We start from the raw sequence: 27468 nt of genomic DNA, 5'->3' as shown, positions 1-27468 counted from the left end.
TTATAGCAATCTGACAAGATCATTCTATAATGTCAGCCCTGTAGACACATGGACAGCTCTGAGCATGAGCCAGTTTACGATTACAGTACGTCACTGCACTGCCTGGTAGATGCACGTCACTAGACCTTTGTGCTTGTCATGACACCAGTACTTAAGGTAAGCAAGCTGCGTCTCCCCGGACAGGTGAGCTGGTAAAAGTTACTCACTCCCACCACTCCCTGCCGGCTCCCCCAACACTATGCAGTTAGGGTTCTATCCCTCTGTGCAACAGAGCTGGGGCTTTAGATGTGATTTTTGTTACTTCATGTTCTATACTGATCTTTAACTACCTGAAAAAGGTGCGATTTTACTGCATATCACGTTAAAAAAAAAACAATACATTTAACTTTATTTTCTTTAATCCCGACCCCTGCTGCTGTGCTCCCCTTGGCTCCAGCGTCCACACCTAATACTCGGGCTCCTGCCTACCTTGCCATAATCTTTTGAAAGTACCCTCCCGGACACCCTGGCTAAGAACCACCAATAACGGACATTTCAAACCAAACCTGAAAGGCCTTACTGCTCCTTGAGTACCACTCACAGCAAGGATTGTTTATGTAAAACTCGGGCTCCTGCCTACCTTGCCATAATCTTTTGAAAGTACCCTCCCGGACACCCTGGCTAAGAACCACCAATAACGGACATTTCAAACCAAACCTGAAAGGCCTTACTGTTCCTTGAGTACCACTCACAGCAAGGATTGTTTATGTAAAAGTATGTGTACTGCTCTAACACTTGGTAGTAGCTAACTTGATTACAACTAGGTTGCAGTGCGCTCCCCTGCCAGGCCAGCCAGCAGCCACAACTTCCCCCCTCTCTGCAGCTTGAGCATCCCACTTTACCTTCTATAATTACACCCCGTATCCCGACCTATGATAACTCCCTCCTTCCCTTTAGCTGATATCTCTCCCTGGGGTCTCTACTGCACTAAACTGACAGGCCACTAGGTGGTGCTCCTCTACCTTCTTACTGCCCCCACTTCTTAACCCACACCCTCCTCAACTCCCTTATACAGCCCACTGACATCTTTCCTCTACTCTCTCCCTCACCACTGTCCCAGGACTACCTACCCATTTTTCGCTTTACTTACACCCTTTCTCAATCCTTTCTTTAAAGCCCCCCACCTCTCTCTCTGTCCTTCACCTACATATCTACACACCACTCCATTCTCAGTAGTCTTCTCCTCCTAGACATCTCTGCAAGACTTACCTTTGACTACTTCTCTTTACTAATTGTCTTCCTCACTTTTCTCATCCTTTGGCTTTTCCCACTCCGTTCGCCCTGTGGGCTCACTCCGCTCCCCTACCCTGCCCCCAGCACCTCTACATTTATTCCTCACATACCCCTCCTACCATATTCAATAATCCAATCACAGCCCTCTTCCATTACCCCGCCCCATTATTCATTTATCAAATCATAATCCTCCTCTTATTTCCCCACCCACTCTTACACCCCACCCACTTTTACTCCTCCCACTCCACTTCCTCCACCTCTGTACACTTATTCCTCCCCTGTCCTGTCCACATTTCTAACTCTCCCCTTCCTCTTCTATACCTTCCCTCCTCAACTAGCATTTTAACTTCCATTACAATTCTCTCTTCATTACCCCACCCATTCTAAACATGCCCCCTCAAATCCCCTTTACTATCCAACTCCCCTGCTCCCTTCTCATCTTACTAATTCCTCTATATCTCGCTACTTCTTACTCCTATAAAGCTCCCCTATTCCTACCTCCTACTCAAATTATCCCTAACACTCAACTACAATCTCTCCTACTCCCTCACTTACACTCCATATCCTCCTCCCTTAGTCCACCCAACCTACTGCACCTCTTCCATCCCAAACTATTTTCCACCTCTACAAAAACTCTCTCTCTTAAACTACTACTAAACCCAGATAGCTACCTAGTATACAAACCTAATAGGCTAATACTTATTACCTGTAATGTCCTAGCCTTATCTGGAGACATTCATCCTAACCCCGGCCCCTGCCTCAGTACAAACCACTCCATCATTTCACCCCCTTCCTCCCCGACCACAAATAACACTTTCCCCCATTCCCCTTCTCCACCCACTTCCTCTTTTAGCACTCTTAAGATCTTCACTATCAATGCCCAGAGCCTTAACAACAAATTTCACCATGTACAAGCCTGGATTAATCACAACTAACCTGACATCTTAGCCATCTCCAAAACCTGGCTAAAACCCCATATTACTGACTCTGAAATCTTACCTCCAGGTTACCACATCCTCAGAAGTGACCATTTAAATAAAAAAGGTGGAGGCTCTGCTCTAATCTTACTCCAACCTTCTCTCCCTAATCCCTCTTCAAATCCATACCCCTCAATTCAAAAATTCTGAAATCACAGCAAGCCTTCTCCGACTGAACAAACATAAGAATATCTGCATTATTTCCTTACATATCTCCCCAGGCAATAATATCACTACCCTTGAAAATATCCTTCACTGGGCCTCAACTGAAATAAAATATGAAACCTATATTCTTGCTGATGTCAATATTGACTGGAATAAAATTAACACACCATCCCCCTCCCTAACCATTAACCTTTACAACTTCTCTCAAGTAATCCATTCAACAACCCGTCCTAACAAAAACCACCCCCCAGGGACCATTATAGATTGGATTCTAGTCTTCCATCCAAACAAAATCATTCTCTCTGGCACTATCCCTGACACCTTCAGTGACCATCTCCCTGCCTTCATACATCGATCAACTAACTCCATCCAACACCAACACCATTATATTCAAACTCGTAACCTTAGCAACTTCAACCCCTCAACTTTTTCTAACATAAACAAATTAACTGGCAAATCCTAAACACTCCACTTGACAACGCCAGAGCATTTCAAACATCACCTAAATACTTAACTTTAACTCTAGCCTCTCTAAAACAAACAAACTAAAGCCATTCTGCCCTACTCTCCCAAAGAAACTAAACAAATTATCTTTATCAGAAAAACAAAGTGTCTTCTACCTTGCTCCAATACAGCCAACTCCGCAACCAAGTAAAAAAGACGTATCACTATGGACAAAAAAAACTACTACAATAAACTTCAGTCCAACAACAATAAGAATCCAAAACAATTCTGGAAATCAGTCAACTCCTACTAACTCCCACCCAGCACGGCTTCCATCCTGGCCACAGCACCATAACTGCCTTACTATCCTTTCTAGAAACTGTCAATCAAGCCCAAGATTCTGGACTTATTGTATCCACAATACTGCTAGATCTATCTAAGGCCTTCAACACCATCTCCCATATGCACCTTCTCTCTCATCTCGCCAATCTTAATCTCTCCCCTAATACTTTTTCCTGGTTCTCCAGTTACCTATCTGACAGATCTCAAGCTGTCAGATGGAAGAACTGCACCTCTTCCTTCTTGCCTACACCTACTGGCGTTCCTCAGGGGTCCATCCTCGGACCCATGCTTTTCAACATCTTTATAAATAACCTTCACACTGTCATCCCTGACACTACAGTCATCCAATACGCTGATGACTCTACCTTAGTCTGTGCTGCCCACAACATTCCTGAACTACTAACTAAGACTCAAACAGCTTTCTCCACTACAAAGAACTGGATGCACCAAAACCACCTCTCCCTCAACTCCAATAAATCTAAAATACTAATTTTCCTCCCCACCAGGGTTTCCTCCTTTGACAAAAACATCTTCAATGTCCTAAGCCAAACTAACACTGCTACTGAAGCGGTCCCCTCTGCAAAACTCCTTGGCATTACCATAGACGAACACCTTAAATTCGACCTCCGCATACAACAAAACATAAAGAAAACCCACCAAAAGCTAGGTATGCTATATAGGAATAACTGCTTTCTCTCCAACTCCTCTAGGCATTCCCAAGCAATTACCTACCTCCTTCCTTCTCTTCTATATGGAGCCCCCCTTCTAACCAATCTGTCTGCTTCCAACACCTGTAAACTTGAAGCTTGCTACAATAAGATCTCTAAATTTGCCACTAAATCCAAAATCTCTACTCACCGCTGCCTTAGCCTAAAATCTCTGAACTGGTTAGAACTTCCTAACCACCTAGACTATCTCCAACTAACCACAGCTCATAAATTAATATTCTCCCCAGATAAATGCCCAGCCTTAATGAACATCCTTCCCCTATACATCCCAAACAAATCACTGAGATCTAAACACCAAAACCTATTTTCCATCCACAAACCCAAACGTCCCGCTGGCCAGCTCCTACTCTCCTTCTCTCTAGGTAAAAAATGGAACTCTCTTCCTCCTTCTTTTAGGACTATACATAACACTGAATTCTTCAAGACCCAACTTTTCCTACACCTATCTTCCAAATGGAAATGCTCCTCCTTTCACCCTACATAAATTTTAGGGATTCTCCCCACTAGCTCTCCACACTCCTGCTCCACTTTACTCTCAAGCTTTCTTTTCTATTCCTCCAAAAGCAGAACTAGCAGACTTTAATTAACTCCAAGTATGTAAATATGTAAATATTGCAAACATCTGAAGAGCCATTCAAAATAAAAATGTCCGTTTTACACTGTCTTATGATGTATTTTGCAGTTTCCTGAATGTATGAATCTCACTCTTGTATTTTACCTCTACAGTATGTAACCTTTATTGTATTTTGTAACCTTTATAGTATTGTATTGCTGTTGGAGCTTTTCTCCCCGGGCCTCCACTGAAAAAAGGCACTTCTCGGCCCAGTGGACTTCCCCGGTAATCAAACTGAAAATAAAAATAAATAAATAACTATGGAATAATACTTTAATATACCAACATACAAACTGTTCTCATTCTAGCATTAAAAAGAAAAGAAATGTGTAAGAAGGACTTTGTACTTACCACTTGATCTGCAGAGCTCGACACAGCAAGGCATGTATCTGCAGCAAACAACCATGTAGTGCGTTGTGGGAAAATACATCACCTTCTTGAGGCAATTCTGTAACCAAGCTCAGAAGAAGTGGATAACACTGGGATGGGATGACAAATGGTACAAGAGCTCTAGAAGCCATTACTCGCTCTGCGTAGACAGGGGAGCCTGCAAGCAAACGTAGAATCTCCAAGAATTCCAGAAAACAGCTGAAAAATACATTTAGAAAAGACCTTAAATTGCATCTTCAATAAACATGTGCAGTTGCTTTCTAACATTTACTTGACAACAGCAGAATTAAAGTTTGATTATGGACAATGCATTCAAGACAAAAGTTTATATGGCTGACTTCTGATCAGCAATGATGTAGTACACTGTTTACAAAATAACAATTAAAAAACAATAAAATGTCTCCAAACTATACAAAAGTAATCAGATATGATTAGAACATTTAGTAAACAGATTTCCAATGTATGCTTTACCAAACTGCATCACCTCCCCTGGCCCTGTGACATGCAACACCTTCTTATTATGGCCTACACATCTATTCCATCGACTGGCACTCTGAGGTACCCCTGAAGAGCACAGCATCTACTTAGACTTTACCTTAACTTACTTGCTAGTGAGAGACCAGATTATCTACAAACTCGGGGGTGGGTAGTCTTACCTATCTACCAATCAAGAACATTATCTACCACATTTCCTGATAACGCAATCCATGTATAACAATGCACTGATGTAAGTGCACAGGTTTGATGGAAACCAAGCAGCAACTGAACTTCTGACAAGCTTCTCCCACCAGCTGGTATGCAGTAAGGCATTTACTACCCTCGGTCATTTACATACATAAACTAGTCACATGATCAAAAATGCTCCTTCACCACTTGACTGATGCAGGCTGTTCCAGAGCCCAACTGTTAGATGTGGCCAGAGGTGAAATGGCCGAAGCTGTTCATACTACCTCTTTAAAATATTTGTAGTTCGACAGAAACCAATACTGATGAAATGTACACTCAGTTTTCTGTTTATTGGTAGGTAACAATGTATGAACTATGATACAAAGATGGTAGAAGTGTGTGTGTGTGTGTGTGTGTGTGTGTGTGTGTGTGTGTGTGTGCGCGTTGGGGGAGATTCCTCCACAGTAATGCTTATTTGACAGTAAACACAAAACATATCAGAGATGGGAAACAGCTTTATGAGCACTGCTTAGCAGCATGCAGCAGAAGTCAAAACAGACGCACCCTCAATAAGCTCATGTCCTGAGGAACCAAGGAAAACATTTCCGTTTTCTGATATTATTGGAAATAATCCTGTTTCCTAGTGCGTGCCAAATGTAAATGCTTTGGAAACGTTTTGAGTCACCCCATGATAACTACACCTCACTACTGTAATTCTGAGAGTAACTGCAAGTCCTGAAAATAAAAAGTCACAAGGAAAATACAGCACAGTAAATGCTGATAAATCCACTTCTACTTTAAAGTTGTTTTTTGAAGTGGAGAAGCACTCTGCACCCCCTCACATCCACATACTACTTTTCTGTACCATCTCCAAGTCTGAAATAGCGTGGAGAAAATGGAATACTCCAACACAAAGAAATATCAGCATTAGTATATGTAAGTCTCATTTTCACACATTACACTGGGACTTGCACTTTGACCTGTCACAATTTAAAACTTATCATATACAACTCCGTGGAGATGATTATTTTCAAAGGGGTTACCTCCATCATCAGCAGCTTTGTCTACTCCTAAATGACATATTCATAACCCTATTTTTGAAGATGAGAAACCCTGTAGTAACCAAGTAAATATCTAGATCCTTCTTCATCAGAGGCACATGGCTTCAAGCTATCAGACTTTGTAACTCCCCCAGTGGAAGAAAGGTTGAAGGTAGGCAAACCTAATCATAAAGTGGCTTTTTAAAATCTTTTTGCCATTCTAAACTCCTAAGTAGCAGTCACATGAGACATCACCAATTGGGCACATGCAAAGGGGTTCACTTGAACAGCCCAAGGATTTTAAGCATGATCCCACGCTGTGTGCTTTTACTGAGGAACAATGAGTGATTCTTCTGGTATCCAATAGGGGTCTCTGCAGCAGCACTTGATCCCATTTCCTTCACCCAGACATCAGGCCACCAGCTACTCTACCTGAACCTGCCAGCTGCCCCTCAGAAACCTGAGGCAGTAGTCAGTCCCTCATTAGCAGATGCTTTCCATCTGTGCCTTCAAGTTATTGATCTTTGAAGTGAAGTATTGACAAAACAAAAACTGGAAGGTTTTGTTACTTTAAAAAAATGTGTTCCTGGTTATACTAAAAATTACAACACTGAGAACCTGCTGGTACACCTTGTGACTTAGGTTTAGGAACAGAATGCTGGAAGGAGTGGAAGGTAGCAAATGCCTGTTGGCTCTATTATTCTGTTTAGAGAGAGAGTGGCAACAGTAAGTTCACACACTGGTGATCCCTAGTGGAATTGTGAAGACCTCCTGGGTTGGGGGTGAAGACATGCTGAGCACATGAGGCTGTCATTGCACATTCGGAGCATCTGGCTCAAAAGATAACTTGCAAAATACCACTGTATGATTATGGGAAAAGGCTCTAGTGCACAAGCACTTACCATGATTACCTCATCTCCAAATGTGGAGCCCTCCAGGAAAATGGATCCACAAGCTTTCACCCTCCATGTCCACTGGTAAACATTTGTGCAGTGCAGTAGCGTCAAGGTGCACGCAAAGAAATCACTGCTGGTGTCTCCCAATACGTCAGAGAACCACCACCAGTCAGGGGTACAAATCTGGCAGCTGCCAAAGCTCAGCTGCTCTGTGATTATTTGGATTTCTTGGCCTATAAATTGCAGATTCACAGTGTTTACTGCTTTTGCTTTTGTTTTATTGCAGTTTGCTTTAAATTAAATTGTTTTACATCAATTTTTCCCCTTGAGGTTTAAAAAAAAAAGTGCTCGAGCAGGGCTAGTTAGCAAAGATTTGTGTTGCATTCTTTGACTGTAAAGGGATTAACTGCGACTTGTGGGAGGAACTGAGAAGAAGCATTTTAACTTACTGTGATTTTCCCCACCCTAACTGCCTTGCTCCTGTTGTGCTGTTAAACCTGCTATATCTTGATCTGCCAGTTCCTAATGCTAATTTGATTTTAGAAGCTCCTCCCAGTCTAGCCTCATTTGCTCATGCTTGTGAACACTAGAAGATCATTAGCTGGAATTCTATCCACTTAAACGGAGAGAATTCAGTTACCCTCCCTTTCATAATCTCCAAGCCAGTAGGAACATGACATACCTACAGAATACAAGCAACTCCTTTTAAAGACTAGGAAGCCTAAAGTGACCACCAGGCCCTGCTTACTTGGGTATGAGTTGAGACTGTGTTCCTTTAGTTGGGAAAAATCAGGCAGGCATAGTGTGATGAATTGGGTTACCACCTGTCCCACTTTGCAAGGGACAGTCCCTCTTTGGGCAGTTGCGTCCTGCATAAAAATTGAAAAAATGGCAAATGTCCCAAGATATTAGGATAAACTTATTCCTATATTTAATGATATAGTTGCATAAAACAGTTATTCTGTTTCTGAAACACCTAAATGTTACAAGAAACAGAATAAGCAACTAAAATGCTACAAGAATAAGTGTTTATTTAGGCAAAAAAGTGAAGTTCTGTCCTTTGTACTGGCCGTGGGTATGTTTTGCCTCGCAAAATATGATGCTTGTACAAAAAATGTTCCACTTTGGGCATTTGAAAAGGTGGCAACTCTAGTGATGAAATAATCTTTTGAAGTATCCCCTCATGACTAGGCTTTCTGAATTGCAGACCATGCCTTTTACTCTGTATCTTCCTAAAACAAGCTGCCTGCACTCCCAAACCTTCACTTTGACTGTTTTTATTTGCCTGTATTTTTGTTGTTGAATTTTTGATGCTGTTGCTGAATTTGTTTTGCTACTGTTCCTGAACCTATTCTGCTAGCCATAACAATGTTTCCATGGTTACCAAAGGTACTCCTACCTCTAGAATACTTATGTTACTGCTGTGTAGAGCTGTAGCGTTGATTTGTTGCTAAATTCACTCTGCTACCTGCATGACTTTCTCTGTGCATAAACTGCTCTAGTTAAACTTCTCTTGCTGTCCTATTTCTACAGGATGCTTGAATTGTTGTTGCCAGTCTCTCTTTTTGTAACTGTTGCTGCATTTGCTGCTTTTGTTAACAATTTGCTTTGATAGTGACAAACCTTCCAACGTGCTTAAATTATTGGTGTTGCTTCTATTTCCCCTCCTGTACTACTTTGACTCTCTTGCAGCTGACATACTACTGCCCTATTCAGCTGTAGTGTCAGTCGGACTATCTACTTAAGTTTGAGCAGTTTTTGTGCTATTTTAATTACTATTTTAACAAATTATAATCTCAATTTGTCTCCCTACATCCTTGAAGCTCCTACAAGTTTTGTGCTACCATAGCTAGCTACGTTTTTGTGTGATTACTGCCATTCCCATTCAGATTGCTCACCTAGCTGTAGCTCCAGATTACCTAACATTACTACACTAGTGGTCAGCCCTCAAGCTACTGTAACAACTGTACCTACTAAACTGGACTTACTGAGTTCTATACCTATCTATCATTATGTACTGGCCACTTGTATGGTCAAATTACTTGCCTGCATTTGGAAAATTGAGACAGTGTAGCAATTTCCTCATGCTTACCAATATAACCTTATTCCTAGCACACAATAACATATAATCTGTCTGAGGTGTAAACACTTACTCAAACTGAAGGCCTAATTGAGGTCACTCCGGTGGGGCAGAAGAATAAAGACCTGAATAAAGCCCAGCTGAACCAGGTTTGAACAGCAATTTAGGTGAGCGAGTGGCAGGGAAGGATGGGTGTTGCCATTTCTGGGGAGAGGCAGTCCTGTGGGCATCCATGGAGTCATACCTTGGCAGAGGTCTGGGAGGGAAATGTTTGGGGACATGGCTGAACTGCTGTGGAAGTGCGGCGAAACACTGCACACCGGGTTTATATCACTTCGACGAAACGGCAGAAGTTCGAACACCATATGTTCAAACATCTAACCTCGAAGTGCAAAACCAAACAATCGAAGGCTTATAACAGCGATTTTTTTCCCAGGGGAAAAAAAAAATCGCTGTTCCAAGAAACACACACACAACACAAGCACACCAAAAAAACAGCAATCCACACACATACACTTAAAATCCTACATCTAACCCTACACTAAACTATACATACACTACTATCTATCCACTTACCTTAACCCTAACACTAAGGTCCTTTGCTATCACACACTCACCTGACCCGCACCCTAACCCTAACTCACCTATCCTGCCCTAACCCTACAGTCTGTCACTATCGCATACCCACCTCACCCGCGCCCTAAACCACCTAACCCAAGCCCTAACATCCGCACAATCGCACACTTACCAGAACCCGACCTGTAACTTTCCACCACAGTGCTTAAAATCACGAAGCCACAGAAACAGCCCAACCAAATTCTTTCCCTGGGAAAGAATTCGGTGTTCCCCGGTTTCGCGATAATCAGTTTTCGAACTTCACAGTTCGAATATATGGTGTTCGAACTGGTGAAGTTTTGACGAAGTGATAGGAACATTGCACACCTACTCCCAGTCTTTACCACAGTAACCAAGAGGGAGCAATCATGTAGGTCATAATAATCCTCCCAGCAGATGTTGACACCCAGACTTCCAAGACACCCTTAAGGTTTTGCGGTGGCCCTAGCCCTAACTGAAGAAGTCTGGAGGGTACGCAGAGGCTGGTAGACCTGGCAATGGATGTGGGACACTGGATAGTAAACTGCAGGGTATTGCAGTGGACAGAGAAAAAGACCCCCCCCCCCAAAAAAAAAAAAAAAAAAAAATGAAGGCCAGCCTCTCACATGCACTAGTTTTGGCAAGCATCCTATCTCTACTGCACAACAATGCAACAAGAAATTCTGAAATGATGACACTATAAAAGAAATCTTAAACTAAGCCTCCTAAAACACATCATAAACAAACCTCTGCTTTATGCTAGCGTCTACATAGGAAAATGGTCTGAATTTAAAGCCTTCTCCACCCTTGATCACATCCACATCTACTTTTACTGAAACTTGGTTCCAATGATCTCATAACACTCTCTCAATACCTGTATTCAGTGTTCACCATTCATTGAGATCCAATGAATCTGCAAAGGCATTTCCATATTTACCCATGACACCCTCATCTCACTCCAAACTCCACATGAAAACATCCTACAGACCCTTAGCAAAACCAGCTATTAACATCCTTGTGAATTTTGCGTCCTCTTCAGTATTTGCTACTCAATATACTGCTTGTATGTTTTGACTACCTCCTCCATCAATTGAGACACCTATACAACCAAAAGGCATGTACAGCAGTTCCTGGGTTTTCTAAATGGCAGTTCCATAGACCAGATCATAAGGGTGTGCGTCTTCCTGACCACGTCTTCACCAATACTGCCTGTTTGTGCAACCCAACACCACACTCTCTCTAGTTACGTCTGTTCACTAGATTATCAGCTTTTCCTTCAAAACCAACATCACTCCCCCCACAGATGCTTACTACATTTACAGGCTACTCCAAAGATGCCCTTCAGTTGTTTCTAGATAATTTAGATTAATTTCAGTCTGATCTCCCTCCAAATTAACCTCTTCCCCAAGCTGCTGCATTTAGCTCCAAATTCTACTCTCATTTAAACAGCAGCACTGAGATGCCTGTTCCCACCTGTCACAAATACAATGTTAACTTCAGAAATAAAACTTTAGGATGGAATTATCATATAAATGGGATTCATTCCAATTTACTGAACATATTTTAAATCAAACGCTGTTCAGCAGAATAAAAACAGCAAAAAAATGTCTTGCTGATCATAAAACTGCTTTTCTTGCATATGTCTCCTTGCACCCCTCTGTGTAGGGAGTGGCACCCACAACCCCCTCCTTATATATATATATATATATATATATATATATATAGTTTTGTAGTGTTGTGGGAAGTTTTGGGAGTTGGTTGGGTTAGATGGGTGTGTGTGTGTGTGTGTGTTACTGTTGAAGGCAGTGTGCTTTTTGAAGGTGTAGTATGTGTGTTTTTCGCGTATATGTGTGATGGTGTGTGAAGTAAGCGTAGGGTGCTTAGCGGTAGGATTTTTGTGTCTTTCATGGTAGTGCGTCCTAAGAACTGGTATATATATTAGTAGCAGGGGGGGTACAGGTTTTGTAGGTGTGTGTGTTTAGTGTTTTAGTTAAGGTTTGGGGGGGTGTTTGTGATGTTGTAGTGGAGGTTATATTACAAAACTGAATGTTGTTTGCTGAAAATTCGGTATTATGAATTTTCAGTACAGTAACATTTGGTTTTGTAATATTTCGGTATAGTAGGTGTTCGGTATTTAAATCTCGAGATACTGAAAGTCGGTCTTTCAGTCTTTCGAGATTTAGAAGTATATATATATATATATATATATATATATATATATATACACACACACACACACACACACACACACACACACACACACACACACACACACACACACACACACACACACACACACACACACACACACACACACACCCTGTAAACTCAAATTATCAAAAGTGGTTTCTGGCTACTTTGTTTTCTACCACATGGTATTTATAGGTTCATAGGTCAGTACTATGATGCTGATCTAGAGTACCATTACTGCCTCTCCACAGTATCTAATCATAAGTACCCATTACATGACTAATTTATGCCTAGTTTCGCCCCTTTTCAATGACAGCTTGAGAGGGCCAGACCTGAGGGTGTACTTATGATCACCCATCCATTTAGTCATGTTATGCTTAAAGAGGGCTAGGGAAGCACTTTGCTTTACACCCAAAGGAAGTCTATTCCATAAAATAGGAATTCTCTGGGATATACATCTATCTCGCAGGCAGGTCCTACTTATGTTTTGGTGGAAGCTGAAAGACACTGACTGCTGTTGAGGGTGTCTGTTTTGTGGATGTACAGGAGGTTGCTTAGAACTGGATCATTTTAGGCTTTGTAGGCTAGACAAAGGCCAACTCTCAGGAGTCTGTATGAAACAGAAAAGAAAGAGAGAGGCCACTTTAAGACAGTCTCGGTCATTCAGTGAACACATGACCTGGATTATCTTCTTGAGAAGATGCTGCTGTCTCTCACAGTGGCTCATATGGTTACATGGGTATGTATCAAACGGCCAATTACGCTGCTATGTGTCTGATGTGGGAGGAATAGAAAAGGATAACATCATCAGAGTACTTATTCTGTGCCTTAGGATTAGCCTGGCAAGTTAAAATAACTTCCTAATAGTAATGGATACATGGTAATCAAAGAACAGTTCGTTGTCAATGAAAGTGCCCAGGTTCCTAACGGTTGTCAACTTTTTAAGGGGCATCATCTATGTGGTAGGTACATGGGTGCCCAGTTTTGCCTAAGGACACAATGCTGCACTTCTTGGTATTTAGTTTTAGGCTGTGGTCCAGGCACCACTTATTGGTACATGGGAGTCCCTCTAAAAGAAACTGGAAGTTAGACAGGGAGTTAATGACAGCTCCAAGTTTGCAGTCATCTCTAAACATGATCAAACACAGGCCCTTGATGTCAGCCTTGACACCAGAGAAGTAAATCCCAAACAGAAGTGGTCCAAGAACTGATCTCGGGGACACCACTAGTAACTACTCTTTTTGTCGAGAGTGTGCCTCCCACACTAAAAGACTAGGTTCCGTCAGTTAGCCAGTATATTACCCAGCAGATAACAGGGGTTTACATTTAGTTTGATTAGCTTGTCAATAATACCAGAATGCAGGACAGTATCAAAGGCCTTTTCTAGGTTCAGGTAGGCAGTATGAATTGATTTTCAGAGTCGAATGTATTAGTGACATGTTTAAATAAGCTCATCAAATTCAGGAGGCAGGATCTGCTTTTAACACACCCAAACTGGCCTGGGTCCAGGGCATGTAGACTGCCTGTGTCCTTGTTAGCAAGTTCCATAATAATGTTTTGATTAAACTGCATTTGACAATTTAACAGGTTCCCAACTGACTGCTAAAAAAAAAAAAAAAAAATCCACATGTATATCTTGATCAAACCTTTTCACGGGCTTAAAGGGATTTAGAATTAGTTGGCAAAAAATCTACTTATCAATTACAATTTATTTCAACCAAAGACAACTAAAAAAAGCTTTCTTTAACTTTAGCAGGAATCTTGGGAGGTCATTTTGAATAATTATCCAGTGGCTGCTCTTATTCTGATCTTGAGGCTGTCACCAACATCCTTGCCAACAAATTCAGCTCCAACTTCATTCAATATCTCAACATTTGTTCCTCCTCATTACCCATATAACACCTACTCTCCCTCTACTATATCCTTTTATCAAGTCCTACCATTCCTTTCAATGACCAAAAAAGTAACTTTAATGGATTCAGGCAAAGTACCCATCTGTTTCCTGGTAATCAAGCTCAGTTTTACCCATTTAACCTCATTCTCTCCTCTGTTTTTTTAAGTAACACTTGGCAACTACCCTAGTTGTTCTACTACACAAGGGTTGCCCCATCACAATTACCACAGAGCCAGCTAATTATAGACCTATAATTATCAACAGTATCACTTGTAATGTCATGCAATATATCACACCAGATATCACAAACAATGATACAGGGAAACTTCAGTCCCCCATCTCAAAGTATGTCATATCCACTACATCTAATCAATTTCTTTGATAAGATCACTGAAGCTATAGATGTGAGCTATGTTGCCCACACTGCTTATGTGGCCCTACCCAAGGCCTTCAATACAATTCCCAATGCATGCCGTCAGCTGAATATCCATCTAACTTAATGACAAGGCTAGTACAGTAAGGGTCAGGGTTATCTCTTCCACAAGAAAGCATGTCACCAGTAGAGTTACTAAGTCTATGTTCTCTTCCGCTTCTGACCTTAATACAAATGTCGAGTGGGATATGGCTCCCTAGGTCTGCCAACCACTACAAAATGGGCGCTTCTCTAGAAATATAAATATTCTTCAACAAGGGCTCAATCAGACAATTGGACTAATGCCTGGTGTTCTAATTGTGAGCTTAAGCTTAATGCAAAAAAAATGTAGTGAGTTCTTATTCAGCAAGTAAGACTTCCAGACTTCATAACATATCAAAGATGCACTCAGTTTACTCATTCATCAGGGATCTGAGCATCTTAGTCAAAAACAAACTATCTGTTAACCATGATTGTGTTCATAAGTGCTGCTCATAGTCAGAAAATCCTTCCTCCTAGCCCCATTAATTTTAAAGGCATACTTCCTGGAGTAAAAATGCCATACTCCATCTCCCTATTACCTCCCTCATCAAGCCCACCACAGACTACAATATCCCCTTCAGAGTGCACCCCTCTAACCACCTTGTCCAATCTGGAGGGTCACAATGATTTCTGATCAAGAAAAGCACTGCTTCAAACTCACTAAGTTAGACAAACAGATTTAAAGCCTCCTTTTATGGTGATTTGTGCCAGACCTTCTGAGCCATGAAAGACCGTTTGATTTTCTCCACCTACACAAAACAAACAGCTCAAAAAAACATCCGCACCAAACACCCTAACCTTCACGGACACATAAAAACAACATGCTGGCACAACAGATTCCTAACCCAACAAATTTTGCACTTAAAAAATAAGTTCTAAAAGTCAAAAGCAATACAACAGACTAACCACATTCAAAACTACTCTCAGCACGAGTGGATGAGTAATAGGCAATTCACCCTGGGACATGTAGCATGGTACTCTCCCATTTGGAAGCTTAATTAATCCAATTATTTGCGGGCTTAGCTGGCTGCGCTTCTCAATGTTCTTAGTAACTGTATGCCTAGCATATACCTATGAAATACACTAATGCAGAAAACAAGCAGACATTTACAGGAACTTGACACAGGCATACAGGCACACAGGGGCATAATCATAACTGAAAACAAAACTAGTGAAAAAAATACACCTAGGGAAAGGGGGTGGTGACAGTAAGAAATGAACTATAAGATGAAAGAGGAAGATGAAAGACTTACCTTTGTAAAAAGCAGCCAGAAAGGTAAACAAAAACAAAACAAAAGAGAAACACACAGAAAAAGTAACATGCATCTAAACTCGGGTAAGGTTGTTCTATAATCCTTTCCCCTACCGAGAAGCACGATGCACCTCACCTGTCAGCATCTACAGATGCAGCTGGCAGAAGTTTTGCCAAAAGGGCCAGGATTGACTGAAGGGAAGGGAAAAGGTGAAATTTTCCTTTCTTTGGTACTCTTCCAAAACTTGCTGCCAAACGCAGGTCCTTCAGTAGCACATCTTGTAACTCAGGGTAGTTGCTAAAAAAGGCTTGGGGAGACATCCCGTTCTGAGCCGATGTATCCTCCTTACTCCTTCTCTGGCCTAGCATCCGAGCAGTCAGTGCACCTATAAAATGGGAGAAAGGAAAAGTCTAGCATTACCTTTACATTTTAAAAAACTCAGTCCAAGAAAGGTAGCATTTTATATGGGTATGTATCTTTATTTGTTAACTGGCATAGCGGACTGATCCAATAAGGACCAATTTCAGCCAGAGCCCAAGAATCCTGGAATTACAATAGAGTGAAAGCAGAAAATCTGTACAATTCACTGAATAAAGAGCACAGAAAAATACACTCTTAATTTGATACTCAGCATTACTATGAAGTACAAACATTACCACTCAGAAACACTTTGTTTCTAACACAAAATTATAACAATGCAAATAAAGAGACTGTAGTGAAGGAATTACATTTTTTGGGATCGCTGCACTATCATACATAACACAGTTCTATAGATAGAGCAAAACAATTTTAATGCAAAAGAAAGGTATAACGTTTGCATACAGCCTTGCACTGATGCTATATATCTTATGGATATCAAGTCATACATCATCCTTATACAACATTTAGAGCCATAACTACACAAGGACACAAAATGCTGACCATTCTGTCCCTCTGCAAGACATTTTGTGGGGAGTATAACCTTTTCATTCCTTTAAAGTCACTCCAGGCTCCCAATGAATGAAAGATTTATGTAAAATTTAACACTCGAGAAAGTCAGGCCACTAGTACCACTTTTCAGTCACAATCTACTTATAGCAGAAATAAATAAAAACACACAAAACAAAACTGATGAGTATACTAAAGATAGCATTAGGAAAAATGTAAAATGAAGTATTTTCAAGAACATAAAAATCTTGTCATTCTAGGAGATAATATTTTATATCCACCCATTCAGGGCCCATATTGAGGCTCTTGAGGTTGGCATAATGGTTAAGGTGTTTACCTTACAGGCACAAGGTACAGGGATTGATTCTCACATGGGATCATTAGCTAGGCTTAAAATGGCCCACAAGGGCTGTTAGCCTGGTGCTAATCTACGAGTCTATGACTCTATTATCAGTTTCTCAAGCTGTATTGGATGAGGCAAACTGTATGCAAGACATCTGCATTCAGCTGCATTACTTACATAGTCCTTTAGATGTTTGGTGAGTGATTGCATGGTGAATAACTAACTTCCTGATAGCAGCAGGCGAAAAATTCCAAGCGACAGGCCAATTACACCCCCAACATGAGTTACAGTATGCCATTCTGACAATCAAATGTATCTATACTGGCATGAATGCAACTTCACAAGACATTACAAACTCCAAACCAGTCTTGTACATCTAGTATGGTTATGCCTGCATTATCAATACCATGTCGAAAAAAGGAAGCAGTTGGGATCAGACTCAGGAAAGGCATTATATGGTACAAGTACCAGCGGAATTCTACTTCTGTTCCACCTACACTTGGATTAAATTGGGAACTCTCTTCCTACAGGGTGTTTAAGGGTTGTCATGCTGCATAGGGCACAGCAGCATTTCTGTCCTGTCATGGTGCACCATTTGGCATCTGCCATGCATAAAAATGACAGATGTGATACAAGTATGGCTGTTGATGGTTTTATCAACTTTACTTACACATTATCGAAGTACTCCTTAAAATGGAGAACATTGACATTTGTGCTGTAACAGAGACCTGGTTCACGACAGCAGAAAGCACCCCTGCACTACCAGGCTGCAACTCATTCCACACATTTTGGCACCAGAACTTGGACCGAAGCTCCAAAGGTGGTGCTGTTTCCATATTCATAAAGGATGCACACACCTCCAGACTGGTAGCGCAACATAACCCATCTGAGATACTTCAGGTGCAGCTAACATTGGGTAAGACAGCGATTCAGGTCGTAGCCTGCTATAGGTCCCCAACCATGTCCCAAGATTCACACTCCACATTCCTAAGCACCCTGGAGAATATTAGGGTCCAACCTAACACTCTCATACTGGGCGACTTCAACTACCCCTCCATTAACTGGGAAAACTACTCATGTCCAATACACTTGCCCAACGCTACCTGGAATTCATTAATTCCAATGCCCTGGACCAGCTTGTTCTTACCCCCACTAGAGGTAGCAACATCCTTAACCTGGTCATTACTAATATGGGCGACCGTTGCTCTACACCAATAGTCAGCTCCTCCCCGGTTAGATCTGATCACAAGCTAATCACCTTGGAAATCCACATCCCTCCTATCCCCCCCAACAAAGGTAACCACCACGAAAAACTTCTTCAAAGCTAACTTTGAGCTCCTAAAATCAGAGGTGGCTAACTTCACAGCACCCATGCAAATGGAGAATAATTGAATGACCGTCAAATCATACACCAATACACTGTACGAACGTGTACACAAATGCATGGATCTCACCATACCCAACTAAGACGCTCAAAAAAAGGAAGCCAATCTGGTGATCCCCTGCCATAGACAAACTCTACAACAGAAGGAGGAAACTGATGCAGAAGAAGGTGAAGTCCCAAGACTGGAAAAACTCCCTTATCAGCCTCAACAAAAGGTTAAGATCCCTCATCAAATCCTCTAAAGCTAGCTATGAAAACAGAATTGCAGCAGATAGTAAAACCAACCACAAGGCCTTCTACAGTTATGTAAAGAATCTCCATGGCAATACCCAGATTTGCTCTGAGCTACTGCACAATGGTACCTCCTATACCAAGCCAACAAATATTGCAAATATACTGTCGGACAGACTCAGTGCTAACTTTACCCCTCCCCCCCAAAGGACCAATCACAATACCAATAGATTGCCAGGCATCTAGTATTACTGCTGCACATGTTAAAACAGCACTGTCCAATGCCAAGAATACAACATCTATGGGACTTGACAGTATCCCTGGCTGTGTTCTACATGAACTACAGAGTGAACTGGCACTTCACCTGTGTGCCCTGTTCAATCACAGCCTCACCTCAGGCTTTGTCCCTACTGAATGGTGCACTGCTACAGTCATCCCTCTCTACAAAGAAGGAGTGACTACAGACCCTGGGAACTATCACCCCATTAGCTTGATGAGACTGATATGCAAAGCTATGGAATGCATCATCATGGACCTAATAAACAAGGATACAGGGAATCTCCAAACTCTGGATCCTACACAGTTTGGTTTTGTGAAGGGTTAGATCATGCCTGCTTAACTTGGACGACTTCTTTGAGTCGGTCAACAGAGCTCTGGATGAAGGTAAGGTGGTTCATACAGCCTAGCTTGATACCATTCCCCACTCAGGAATCATAGAAAAACTTAATAAGCTAGGCATTAACCCCTATATCACTAGGTGGGTTGCAAACTTGCTCACAGATAAAACCCACAGTGTGAAAGTAGCTGGCTCCAAGTCAGACTGCCGACCAGTCACGAGTTGAGTCCCACAGGGTTCGGTCCTGGGTCCTCTCCTGTTTGGTATCTACTTCTCTGAAGTCCAGGCCAACACAAAGGGCCTCTGGCTGACAAAGTTCCCAGATGATTGCAAGTTGGGAGCTATTATTAACTCCTCAAGTGATGCTGACATCCTACAGAAAAAAGGCCTCAATGAGACCAACAACCGGTGTCAGAACCATGGCCTTAAGCTCAATGCCAAAAAATGTGTCTTCATCCACTTTGGGAAAAACCCAGTTCCCTTGAATTACCACACTGATGGTAGTCCACTGAACACAGAAGATGTTATAAGAGATCTGGGAACACAGGTTGACAGGAACCTCTCTTTTGACCACCACGTTGGCACTGCGGTCAGTAAGCCCTTCTATGTGGCACATCTCATTACTAAGGATTTTGCATCCAGGAAGAAAGAGGTCATTGTCTCCCTCTACTCTTCCCTCATTAGGCCAATCATCGAGTACAATGCCCCATTTGGCATACATCTCACTAGACACCTGCAACAACTGGAGAGGCTGCAAAAGTACCTCACAAAGGGGATCCTAGGCCTTAAACACTTGTCCTATATGGACAGACTCAAAAACTCCAACTATTCTCTGTCTCATATCGCCTACTTAGAGGCGATCTCTGCTTGACTTACAAAGCCATGTCTGACCCAGCTCTGTTAGAAATGCTACATCTAAAGAAATCCTAATCCCTCTGCACCACATGCTCCAGAGACCTCAACCTCATTACCACAATCAACAGAACAAGCTGGAGGGACAGGTTCATAACCCAAAGACTGTCCATGCTATGGAACAAACTTCCCATACAAGTCAAGCAGAGCACCTCACTGGCCCTCTTCAAGAGAAATCTTGATGAGTGGATGGGAAATAGAAAATTCACCTCGGGTTTCACTCCAGTGGCTCTTCTCAACAGAGGCAGTAGGAACTAAGGTTGGGTGGCGTGATGCCAGAGTAATCCTATGGGCTAGGCTTGTAAAGGCTCCAGGGCCAACAGCCTAGTACACACCTATGAAAGGAAACTAGACTACGTGATTATCATATTGGAACTCTCTGGTGCCATTTTCTTAAAGGAATGTACCAATGATTATTATATTGGAACTCTCTGGTGCCATTCCCTTAATGGAACGCACCAATACGCTATTTCTCCTTTATCAAATGTGAAATGATCCATCATTCTGAAACTGAGATAACAATTAAGGAATACATATTTAAACTTTCATAAACATAGTCGCATTAAATTACATTTCATTACCTAAAGCACTGCTTTTGATTCTCCCCCACCCGTTTCTATACCCCCATTTAATCATCAGCACAATTTATTCGTTAAGTCACCCTCACCCGGGCAGGGTGTGCACCAATGGCAGGCTGCGCAGGGGGAGTGTAGAGGAGCAGCCTGCAAAGTCACATACTCTGGTCCTGTACACCATGGCATTTGTTGGTATTTCTTAATTGGGTGGAAGTACTGACACTATAAGGTTCATAGGTTAGTACTAAGCTAACTGTCCTTGCGAGCCATTTTAAGACTAGCCAGTTATCCCTTGTGAGACTCAAACCCTGCACCTTGTGTTTGTAAGGCAAACTCCTTAACCATTAGGCCACCCTTCCAACTTGATATAATAAGCAGAGTGGATGAGCCAGCATAATTGCTCTTTTCACCCTACCTCCCTGACTCCTGATATCACTTTCAATTTCTAGGAACGACATTTTATTTTAAACATTTTAGAGGTAGCATTGTAAATATGTGCAATACATTTTGCTTCTCAGACTTTGCATTTATTAACGAACTGTTAGAATATCTATGTGCTTCAACAGCCTTCCATGTCTGGAGCATCTTAGGGACATAACTTGTAATCTTGTTTGATGGGGATGTAAATGAACTTCCATCTAGTGAAGGCCTATAAGGGAAAGCCTTATACAGTTTTTCTAATACATAAAGTCAGCTTTTACTGTACAAAGTCATATAAAAATCATTTATTTTGTGCATTTTATAACTTAATATCAAAAAAGATAGCAAGACTGCAGCAACTAACACATCAGTAAATGAAACCAGCTAAAAAGAAGTGCGAACATTTGATTAAAGAGCAGGTATAATACAGATGAGGATCCACTTAACAATAAGCAATAAGACCACTTAGCAAAACAAACAAGTAGGAATGCACCAGATATTCAGCCAAGAAGGTATGTATGAGGGCAACTGTTGAAACGGTTAACAGTTTGACACTTCAATATTTAAAAAAAAAAAGAAAAAGAGAATTAGAAAAGGTAAACACTGAAAATTGAGGGAAATAGGAACTCCATACAGGCAAAATACACATATGAAAATAATGCTTGAACATTTTAAAACATGTATAATATAAGTAAAAAAAAAAAATAAAATATGAATTAAATAAGCATTCATCTTCTTTAAAAAATGAAGACATTTTAAATATAATAAAAAGAAACATATACATTCTGTATTACCCAAAACAGAGTAAAAATATGAATTGACTATAGCAAAGCATTATCTGCTATACAAATTTATTTTCAAGGCAAAATTTGCCTAAAGTAGGTTACATTTTTTAAATAAACTCTCTCAAGTCAATTTACAACAGTAAATAAACATCCATCTTCTTCAATTGTGCATAATAAATGCTTTGGTCAGAATTAATAAATTCTAAGAGTCACCTTTATGAATCTTTTCAGGTAATGAGATTTTCAGGCTGCTAATGCACATACGAAAAATGTGTTGGCTTCATGCTACTTCTCAGAATAGCCGTTAGATATCCGTTTGCAAAATTCTTTAGTTGCTTCTGAAATAAGATTCTTGCCAGGTATATTATTTAACTGCAGAGGTAACTGTTCCCGACATTGGACAGTGCCACAGCAAACCAGGATGCTGCACAGTGATTTGCAGCCTTAGGAAGAATACTAGATTCATACAGTGTTACATCAGATACAGCTAAATCCCTTCCTTAAAGGAGAACCGCACCCACAGTCTCAAAAAACATGTTTATTTCATCATGATTTGGTGTTTCCTACATTTTAACACCACTCTGGGACTATTTACAGGTTTTTAAATATTTTTATACATAATTTCTGAGTCTGACCACATGGAGTCTGGCATCTCAAAGTAATTCTGATTGTTTAGTCTGCCTCTAGGTATCCCAAAATGCAGTGCTCATCTATAAAAAGTTACATCACACACGCCTCTTTCTTCCTAAGGCTCCTGTCACTGCATTGATTTTACAAGCATACACTGCTGTCTTTCAGTCAGCTAGTTTTAAGTAACATTTCAAGCCGTTCAATGACTACTTAAAACACAAACAGTGCAAATGCCACAGAAAGTACAGTTTTGTACCTACCATAAATTTAGATGTTCGAGTGTCTTCACTGCTGCAGTCATTACACTTGGGTTATCCTGCCGTCAGACGGTCCCGCAGTCGGCCAGAGTTCCAAAGTCTTGGCCCGGCATCGGTTGCTGTTGCCTCCTCCCTGACGTCAGTGCATCAGGGGTATATAAGAAGCAGCCAACGCCATTTTCTTCAGTTTTTCTTGCCCCAGATGTCAGGTGCCCCCAAAAAGATAGGCAATACATATTGCTTACAAAACATACAGTAAGGTAAAAACAAAACCTTCAGTAACCAGCATATACACCACATAGGTAGTATAGTGTAGAAAGATATAGCTAAGACCCAGCTAAGAAAGAGGGGATGGCGGGTGGGTAACCAGGACTGCAGCAGTGAAGACACTCGAACATCTACATTTATGGTAGGTACAAAACTGTACTATGTTCATCGTGTTTCACTGCTGCAGTCATTACACTTGGGTAGAATCCCAAAGCTGAGTCAGGGTGGCTGGTTCTATAGAGGATTTGGTGTGGCTATGAGGCCCTGCAGCACTGCAGTGGCAAAGCCAGCTCTGGATCTAGAGTAAAGAGGCAAGTGATAATGCTTGGTAAAGGTGTGCACTGAACTCCAAGTTGCAGCTCCCAAAATGTCTTTGGTAGGTACTCCTCTAAGATAGGCAGTAGAAGTTGCAGTTGCCCTGGTGGAATGTGGCCTAATGTTAGATGGTACAGGTTCCCATGTTGTGTGTAGCAGAACCTGATACAGTGTCCTAGCCACTTTGAAATGGTCTGCTTTGAAATAGCCTTCCCCTGTGATCTTGCAGCATAAGATACAAACAATTGTTCAGTTTTTCTGAAAGCTATTGTTTTGTCCAAATAGAAGTGTAATTGCCTGTGTATGTCCAAGTAATGTAGAATTCTTTCCCCTTTATTCTGGGGATTTGGATAAAAAGTTGGCAAGTGAATAATTTGGTTAAGAGCCACACTAGATACCACCTTAGGCATAAATGAAGGGTTTGTTCTTAGAGAAACCCTGTCTTGGTGGAAAATGATGAAAGACTCCACTGCCATTAGTGCCTGCAGTTCTGACACACTTTGTGCTGAGGTTACTGCCAGTAGTAGAGCAGTTTTCCATGATATACATTTTAATTCTGCTGAATTGGCTGGCTCAAAAGGAGGTAAAGTGAGTTTTTCCAAGACAAAACTGAGGTCCCAAGTAGGAGTTGGTGCTCTCCGGGGCGGTCTTATGTTTTTAGCCCCTCTGAGGTACTGCTTTAGCAATGGATGAGAGAAAATAGGAGGATCTGTGTTGTAATGAGCCGAAATGGCAGAAGCGTGGATCTTAACGGATGAGAAGGATAGTCCTTTGTCCAGCATCTCAGTTAAGTATTGCAGTATCTGAGGAATGTTAGGGACAGGAGGGTCAAAAGCTTTGAGCCTGGTTCCAGGCACAGAATCTCTTCTACTTTTCTGAATAAGATTTCCTGGTGCTAGGCCTCCTGGCCTCCAAAATGACACCCATAACAGCTTTAGATAGAGGTGTTGTCTGTTTGGCTAATGAATCTGCCATGCAGCCAGGGATAAGGTTTTGAGCTGATTGTGCAGGATCTGACTGTTTTGCTGAGTCAATAGGTGTGGAATTTGAGGCATAATCCAAGGTGGGCCTTGAGCTAAGTTCTTTAAGATTGGGTACCAGTGCTGGCGTGGCCAGTCTGGAGCAATCAGAATAATCTGTGGTTTGTCTTGTCTGGCTTTTAGGAGTACCTTTGAAAGGAGAGGCAGAGGTGGGAAGGCATAAACGTTTAGGCTTTTCCAGCTGAACTAAAGAGCATCCACTTTCCATGCCTGTGTGTGATAAGTCCTTGTGCAGAATTTTTGTAGTTGGCAATTCAGTGGTGAGGCAAAGAGATCTATGTCTGGGCACCCCCATTTTTGTATTATCATACTGAATACTTGTGGATTTAATTTCCACTCGTGAGGATCCATGATGTTTCTGCTTAAGTCGTCTGCCAGAGTATTTTTCTTTCCTGGCAGGAATTGTGCTTGCAGATAAACTTGATAAGTTATAGTTGTGCTCCACAAGGTCATGGCTTGTCTGCATAGGGGGTAAGAATGAGTGCCCCCTTGCTTGTTTATGTACCACATTACAGTGGTGTTGTCTGTCTTTAATAGTAATTGCCCTGGATGCAGAAGGTCCTTGAAAGCTGTTAGGACATTTTGTACAGCCAACATCTCTTTTTGATTGAAGTGAAGATGCATTTGGTCTGTGGTCCATATGCCCTGAATACATTTTCCTGCCATGTGTGCTCCCCAGGCATAATCCGAAGCATCTGTTGTTAAAGTCTGCTTGGCTGTGGGAAGAGTGAAAGGCTGACCCTTGTTGAGGTGACATGCCTGTGCCCACCATCGAAACTCCTGTTGTAGGCAGGGAATTAGTGGTATTACTGTTTCCAAGCTGTGAGGGTGTTGAGTCCAAACACTTTTTAGGTACCATTGAAATTTCCTCATATGCAGTCTGGCATATGGAATTAGTAGAATGCAGGATGCCATGAATCCCAAGGCCTGCAGAATTTTTCTTGCAGGGAGTTGGGACTTTGTTGCCATCATTTGAAAATACTGAGTCAGTTGTCCTTGTTTGTCTGGCATAAGATAAGCCATCTGTGCAGTTGTATTTAAGCTGGCACCCAGGAATATTATCTCTTGTGAGGGCACTAGTTTTGAATTCTTTTTGTTTGCTGTGTACCCTAGGCAACTTAACAACTTTTTTACAAACGCCAGATGCTTTAGAAGAATGTCCTTGCTCCGCTTGAATCAGGCAGTCGTCCAGGTATGGATATATTTGAATTCCTTTTTGTCTGCAAAATGTAATTACTGGTGCCAGGCACTTTGTGAAGACCCTGGGCGCAGTAGATAAGGCAAAGGGCAGTGCAGAGAATTGGTAGTGCATTGAACCAGCTATGAATCTGAGGTATCTTCTGCAATTTTGTCTGATAGGGACATACAGGTATGCCTCTTTGAGGTCCAAAGTAACAAGCCAAGCTTTCTTGCCCAACATGGGAAGAAGCTGCTGTAGTGTCAACATTTTGAATTTCAGAACATCCAGGTAAGTATTTAGAGTGGAAAGGTCTAGTATGGGTCTCCAGGCTTTGTCCTTTCTGTGGACCAGGAAGAGTCTTGAGTAAAATCCTTGTCCTTGTTACTGCTGTGGTACTTTTTGAATAGCTCTCATGTGCAGGAGGGCTGTAATTTGTTTTTGTGCCTCTGCCCATTGATTGTGTGGCAGGTCTGGCATACCTTTTAGCCTTGGTAAAGTGTGAAAGTGGAACCTGTAACCTTGAGACACAATATTCAGCACCCATTTGTCTTGGGTGATTGCTTGCCAGTTTTGTGAGAAAAGTGCTAGTTTCCCCCCTAAGGGAGCTGCCAAAAGGGAAGAGTTTGGCATTGGAAGGGGGAAGTCATTGGGACTGTTTCCTGTAAGGTTGTGACTTGTCCACACCTCCTTTTGGGGTTGAAGCACCCCTCTGTCGTGGTATGTAAGAGCCCTGGGGCTGAGATCTGCCTGTTGGGCGTCTGTATCTGCCTCTTTATGGCCTGTCTTACACTAGAAAGGACCAATTTTTCGTAGGCAAATTCCTGCTAAATCTTGGTGACTGTACCTGTAGGAAATCCTTCACTGTTTGCACAGATTTTGCCTTATCCTCCATTTTCTTTAATACCTCTTCTGCCTTAACACCAAATAAAATATCTTGCTGTAATGGAGCATCCAATAATTTTGCCTTAACATGACCTGGTAAGGTTTGTTCCTTTAACCAAGCATGTCTTCGAATCACAGATCCTGTAACTGTTGCTCTACAAGAAGCTTCTAATGAATCAAAACCACATTGCAAAGTATATGTTTTCCCACTTGTTCAGCTGCATGCAATAAATCCTGCATTTCCTTACAATCAGGTTGTTCTGCACTTGTACTCATTTTCTGTTTCAACTGAGACAGTAAATACTGTTGATATTTAAGCATGTGAAACTGGCAATTTAAAGCCCTTACTGCTAAAGTTACAGAGGTGTAAACTTTCTTCCCCCATCTGTCTAATAGGTTCATAGGTTCATACTAGGCTATCTGCCCTAGGGCATTTATAAGCCTAGCCAGAGTATGTTTGGCTTTCGCCACCCATTTTAAATTAATTTTGCTATGCCCTTTTTCGAAGTTAGTATACTGTGCCTCTGTCTAACAGTGACACAGAAGTGATACCCGGGGTAAAACTATGATCTCCCATCCACTCATTAAGATTCCTCTTGAAGAGAGTTAATGAGGGACTCTGCCTAACCTGGACTGGGATTTTATTCCAGAGTGAAGGGAGCCTCTGGGTTATGAATCTGTCCCTCCAGCATGTCCTATTTATTTC

General features: G+C 41.6%; 1 protein-coding gene across 1 annotated transcript in view; it reads right to left on the bottom strand.

The window, feature by feature from the left end:
* Positions 1–27468, bottom strand: part of LOC122799562 (thyroid adenoma-associated protein homolog) — a 672025-nt gene that overhangs the window by 196155 nt on the left and 448402 nt on the right. The window contains exons 22-23 of the mRNA XM_044068695.1: positions 16134–16383; positions 4893–5129 (exon numbers count right to left, since the gene is read on the bottom strand). Of these exons, the coding sequence (XP_043924630.1) occupies positions 4893–5129; positions 16134–16383 (487 nt within the window). The remainder of the gene's footprint in view (positions 1–4892; positions 5130–16133; positions 16384–27468) is intronic.

This window comes from Protopterus annectens, chromosome 4.part0, assembly GCF_019279795.1.
Source record: "Protopterus annectens isolate FY-2018-M chromosome 4.part0, PAN1.0, whole genome shotgun sequence".
In the NCBI taxonomy this organism is placed as follows: Eukaryota; Metazoa; Chordata; order Ceratodontiformes; family Protopteridae; genus Protopterus; species Protopterus annectens.
Note: the sequence above shows the minus strand (reverse complement) of the source record. Positions and strands in the feature narration are given on the sequence as shown.